General features: G+C 43.9%; 1 protein-coding gene across 1 annotated transcript in view; it reads right to left on the bottom strand.

The window, feature by feature from the left end:
* The window catches only part of LOC139728024 (low-density lipoprotein receptor-related protein 1-like), a 232,661-nt gene that overhangs the window by 105,818 nt on the left and 120,675 nt on the right, over nt 1-6,168 (bottom strand). Inside the window, exons 7-8 of the mRNA XM_071638990.1 lie at nt 1,967-2,069; nt 51-213 (exon numbers count right to left, since the gene is read on the bottom strand). Of these exons, the coding sequence (XP_071495091.1) occupies nt 51-213; nt 1,967-2,069 (266 nt within the window). The remainder of the gene's footprint in view (nt 1-50; nt 214-1,966; nt 2,070-6,168) is intronic.

The following is a 6,168-nucleotide window of genomic DNA, read 5'->3' as shown; positions in this document are numbered from 1 at the left end:
CACTCTGCCTTCGTTAGGGTCAAGTGTAAAGGTATGACACTGCTACTCACCCTTCGTTAGGGTCAAGTGCCAACCCTTTTGGTCGGTGGAGGTTGCTCTCCACCAGCGTGATACAGATGTCACCGGCTGACCGACAGACAATGATGGCATCTGTGACATCGTCCATCAGGTAGATGTTGGACGTCACCCAGTCTATGGCGATGGGTTCAACATCTAGGAAACAATCACAAGTATCAAACATACATTACATCAACTCCACAGTTCGAGTACTGTATACGCCCTGTATGGAGGGAGTCTAATTTTGAATCGGGACTTCCCAACAGTTTCACGAGTGGTTAAATTCAATGTTGTTGAGTACAGCACTGAACGGAGCAAGATATGCTGCACATCACATTCATGTCGGGATCAGAGTCAATATCTTTGCGTGTCTTTCAATTTGCAAACAGCACCTGACACGCAAATTTTGCAAAAATAAAAACCTCAAGAAATTTTCGACATATAAAGTAGATTTTAGATAAATTTTGCACATGTTTGTCTTCTTTATCAAATGAATGAAAGGTGACAAAAATTATAAAAATTTCATGAAATTTTCAGCGTATAAAGTAAATTTTAGATACAATGTAATTTTTGCAAATGTTTGTCTTCTTTACCAAATGACTGAAAGGCAGTCTCATGTACAATGTACTCTGATACTTCAATACAGGATATGCAAGAAAATTGCTTTCAGAGAAAAACTGAAATATTACCTTGATCATATTTCTGCACAGCCACAAAAATAAAAGAACTATGTCTTCAAATGTACAATATTTCTCTATCCTCTAACTTAACTTATCTCCAGTAAGTTGTGACTTTATTGCAGTTTGTGGATTTGCAACATTCACAGTACACATTGCCTAATCAACCTTTCATGGTACAAATCAGTTGGTTTCCCTTAGGATAGCAACATTGAACAACTGAACTAAGCTTTACTTGCACCTACATAGGAGAAACATAGCTCATCTATGACAAGCAATGGGATAATTTCATCATCACATTATAATTAAGTCTCTGTCCTTAAGGACTACACAATGGAACTGGATTAATGTGGCCTCTGTTTTATCTATGTATACAGGCAGACTTTACGAACAGGTTTCACCTTGTACAAACTCTGCTGAAGGAAATCAAATTTAGTGGTCTACACTGACAAGTTTGATATAACTGTTGCTCATATGACAAATAAATCATACCTTGGCTTCATATTATGTAGCAATACCTATGTGGGGACCGGTGGAGGCTAGCTTTAACTGACATGTTATGAACAGCTAGATTATCACCCTCATGTACGAATCGTTGACCCCTCACATACCGAGCCAGCAGCAGGGTTTGTTCTATTAAGGTTTGATATTTATTGCTTTCATTACAGTGATGCACATATTTATATCACATCTTAGCCTTTCATCATGTGACAACACATGGGGTTCTGTGGGGGCTAGCTTTCACTGGCATGTAATGGACAGCTAGGTTATCACCCTCACATACCAATTTTTAAACCCTTGACATAGCTTGTACCAAGATGTTTCTTGCCTGTGGCCAACCATTTCTCCTTTGTGTGTCAGATTACCTGGCTGTAACTTGCCAATCTATTTCTATGGCATTCAGTTTTACAGCATTGTTACTGTAAAAGTGGACATTTTTGCAGTGTGGACATTTGTTTTTGCACTTCCAGTGACCAGAGACTGCCGCAAGAATAAAAGCACACGTCATAGTATATGAGCTTGTTACATGTAAAACTATCGTTTGATTCCACAGAATGAAAAACATGGAAATTCATCATATCCCGATGAGTGGGAAAAATTTACTCACACAAAAATTTCCACTTTTACAGTACTTTAAGTGTGATGTAGACAAATCCACTCAGGTAAACAGAGCAGCACACTTATCAATCGAGTTATTAATTGGCAGAATGATATCGAGTTGAGAGACTCACTTGTTAAATCCAGAATAAGATCCTGGACTTGTACGTTTTCCATCTTTTTGAGTCCTGCACACTTCAGCTGCTCTGCATGGTTGCCAAAATTGACCCAACAAATCTGGGAGAAAATAAAGTAATAAAACCATTGAAGAGTTATCCAGCTATCAATAATTTTTCCCTTAAAAAAAGGATGGAAATATATGGTGACACAAGATGCTATGCCACAATATTAATAGACTAAAAACTTTTGATGACCTTCTTTAGCACACTGTGAACACTGTTTTGTTGTCTTTGCTGTAAAGAGGTTTCATTTTTACATGCTCCTGAGGCTGTTGCAACCTCTATATGCTAAATTGCTGATTATTTTTAACCCAGATAAACAGACAAGTGAACCTACATATTTGGCTCAACTGATTACCACAAGTGCAACATGTTCATATTATGTTAATGACCTTCTTAAACACAAAGTATGCAATCTGACAGATAGAAATTATAGGCACACTGAAAACTACATTGCAGGTTTACACCGGAAAAGGTCGAGTTCAATTCTGCTGGTAACTGATGATAGACTTGCAGTTCCTATGTTGCTTTGTTTTCTCATCTTATCGTGAAGTAGAGAGGCTGTCATATAAGGGCTTACAAGAGTTTAAAGTGGGTATCAGTTGACATGAACACACCTTTGTTTGATACTCTTGGATTTACAGTCAAATCATATGATAACAGGATCACCTAAAATAGAGCTAGTATGTTTTGTCTATTTGTTGAGGCTGTTTTTGTATTTTGCTAACTACAACACATACATGCTGCATGAACATGACCTCAACACCCCAACCCTAGCCCTTTCTTGAAAGTCTTAACACTTTCATACATCTCATCTACACTGCATCAATGACATCAAAAAGGTCCACATCATATCAGAGACTGAGGTGTCTCTTGGCTTTGTAATGAAATTTGCAGAAGTATTCTTAGAAAGTGCTTTGACATTCCAAATTTTGTAAATACATAACAAAATGCACAAAACTGAATGTTCTACTTTGTCTTTTAATAATTTCAGATACAGCAAGGTGAGAAGATGTTTATCAACACAGAGATTTGATATAGTTAATAGTATAAATGAGCTAAACTTAACACACGAACAAATGGTCTCCAACAATACATACTAGGGCTCTCATGCGAACCATCTGTGGAATGCAAATAAATAATATTAAACATCATCAGTCGTGTTTTACTTTATTGACTACAAACATGTACAAGTGACTACTGAAATGAAACATGCAGAGCCTCTAGGTCTTTCGAAGTTAGCTATTTTAATCTACCTGGTAACAGTAACTCTCAAAGGACTTTGAATGCTTAAGAAAGATGTTTCAAACATCATTCTTAACCCTTTGATGACAAGTCCCAAGTAAACTTGACCAGGTGTCTATGGGAAATGCATGCTGTAGTAAAATCAGTTTGTCCTCAACAGGTTAAAAGCACTCAAAGTGAAGCTACAGGTAACCCGTTCTATTCAAGAAATAGACTTTCTACATTAGTCTAAAAAATTAGACTGATTTTGCTAAAAACAGGTGCTCAAAAAATGGGAAAAACAGTCTACAAATGATCAAAATTTTAAATGTTAATCTGAAATTGTGGTGCAAGGTTTGGCATAAACAAAATGGAATTAACAAACCTGTCCTTCATTCTTTTCAGAATTGCATCAGTCATAGCTGGATATGTCAATGTTGGTCTTCTGCCAAACCTGCTGAGCTGGCAAGGTTCGGCTTTTGACGAACCTGCCGAGTTGCCCAGGTTCGGCTTTTGACGAACCTGTCGAGCTGGCAAGGTTCGGCTTTTGACGAACCTGCCGAGCTGTCCAGGTTCGGCTTTTGACGAACCTGCCAAGCTGGCAAGGTTCGGCTTTTGACAAACCTGCCGAGCTGCCCAGGTTCGGCTTTTGACGAACCTGCCGAGCTGACAAGGTTCGGCTTTTGACGAACCTGCCGAGCTGGCAAGGTTTGGCTTTTGACGAACCTGCCGGGCTGCCCAGGTTCGGCTTTTGACGAACCTGCCGAGCTGCCCAGGTTCGGCTTTTGACGAACCTGTCGAGCTGGCAAGGTTCGGCTTTTGACGAACATGTCGAGCTGGCAAGGTTCGGCTTTTGACGAACCTGCCGAGCTGTCCAGGTTCGGCTTTTGACGAACCTGCCGAGCTGGCAAGGTTTGGCTTTTGACGAACCTGCCGGGCTGCCCAGGTTTGGCTTTTGACGAACCTGCCGGGCTGCCCAGGTTCGGCTTTTGACGAACCTGCCGAGCTGCCCAGGTTCAGCTTTTGACGAACCTGTCGAGCTGGCAAGGTTCGGCTTTTGATGAACCTGCCGAGCTGTCCAGGTTCAGCTTTTGACAAACCTGCCGAGCTCGCAAGGTTCGGCTTTTGACGAACCTGCCAAGCTGCCCAGGTTCGGCTTTTGACGAACCTGCCGAGCTGACAAGGTTCGGCTTTTGACGAACCAGCCGAGCTGGCAAGGTTTGGCTTTTGACGAACCTGCCGGGCTGCCCAGGTTCGGCTTTTGACGAACCTGCCCAGCTGCCCAGGTTCGGCTTTTGACGAACCTGCCGGGCTGCCAAGGTTCGGCTTTTGACGAACCTGCCGGGCTGCCAAGGTTCGGCTTTTGACGAACCTGCCGAGTTGGCAAGATTCGGCTTTTGACAAACCTGCCCAGCTGCCCAGGTACGGCTCTTGACGAACCTGGCGAGCTGCCAAGGTTCGGCTCTTGACGAACCTACCGAGCTGCCAAGGTTCGGCTCTGGACGAAAGTGCCCAGCTGCCCAGGTTCGGCTTTTGACGAACCTGCATAGCTGCCCAGGTTCGGCTTTTGACGAACCTGCCGGGCTGCCAAGGTTCGGCTTTTGACAAACCTGCCGGGCTGCCAAGGTTCGGCTTTTGACAAACCTGCAGAGCTGCCCAGGTTCGGCTTTTGACGAACGTGCCGAGGTGGCAAGGTTCGGCTTTTGACCAAACCTGCCGAGCTCCCAAGGTTCGGCTTTTGACGAACCAACCGAGCTGGCAAGGTTCGGCTTTTGACGAACCTGCCAAGCTGGCAAGGTTCGGCTTTTGACGAACCTGCCAGGCTGCCCAGGTTCGGCTTTTGACAAACCTGCCGAGCTGGCAAGGTTCGGCTTTTGACGAACCTGCCGAGCTGGCAAGGTTCGGCTTTTGACGAACCTGTCGAGCTGCCCAGGTTCGGCTTTTGATGAACCTGCCGAGATGCCCAGGTTCGGCTTTTGACGTACTTGCGGAGGTGGCCAGGTTCGGCTTTTGACGAACCTACCGAGCTGCCAGGGTTCGACTTTTGACGAACCTGCCGAGCTGCCAAGGTTCGGCTTTTGACGAACCTGCCGAGCTGCCAAGGTTCGGCTTTTGACGAACCTGCCGAGCTGGCAAGATTCGGCTTTTGACAAACCTGCCGGGTTGCCCATGTTCGGCTTTTGACGAACCTGCCCAGCTGCCCAGGTTCGGCTTTTGACGAACCTGCCCCCCCCCCCCCCCCCCCCCCCCCCCCCCCCCCCCCCCCCCCCCCCCCCCCCCCCCCCCCCCCCCCCCCCCCGGCCTAGTTAGGGTTAATGATCCTGTCAGGCTCCAAATTTTTCATCTGTTGCAATGTCCCTTTGCGAAGATCACAAAAATAGGGATTAGAAACAGTAAGTTGCAGTGAATAATAGGCAGAAATACATCTTAAATGCAGTTCAGTTTAATCAGTTTTCAGCGAAATGCTTTTTCATTGTTGAAATGCAAAAACATGCACTTCTATGATCATGCCACATTGAAAGGTTCATTCTTGTATTGTTTTGATTATCCAGTACGCTGATAACCACAAGAAGCTACATGGTTCATGCATACCAATTTGGGGACCAAACTGCAGTGAAAACGTGATATTCAAACATGAAAATGAAACAATTTTTATTCACTAGCTTAATTGTGACATTTTCAGTTGCCAGAGTCACAAAATATGCTGCAGAAAAAAGGAGAATATTCCACAAAGGGTGAGATAAAAATTTGAGGAACATTAATTGCTCATTTGACTAAACAATGTTTTCATTATTAACTCTTTATGTGCCACGTTCGCACGTCCGACTCAGTCGACGGCGTGCCAACTTTGCATATTCTGCTCAATAAACAAAGCCGCCAAAACCGATCGATAAATCGCTAGTCCTGCGGTACAATGAAAGCGTTTCTAGCGC

This window comes from Diadema antillarum, unplaced genomic scaffold, assembly GCF_040938485.1.
Source record: "Diadema antillarum isolate AM-2024a unplaced genomic scaffold, OU_Dant_1.0 seq00000161_RagTag, whole genome shotgun sequence".
Taxonomy (NCBI): domain Eukaryota; kingdom Metazoa; phylum Echinodermata; class Echinoidea; order Diadematoida; family Diadematidae; genus Diadema; species Diadema antillarum.
Note: the sequence above shows the minus strand (reverse complement) of the source record. Positions and strands in the feature narration are given on the sequence as shown.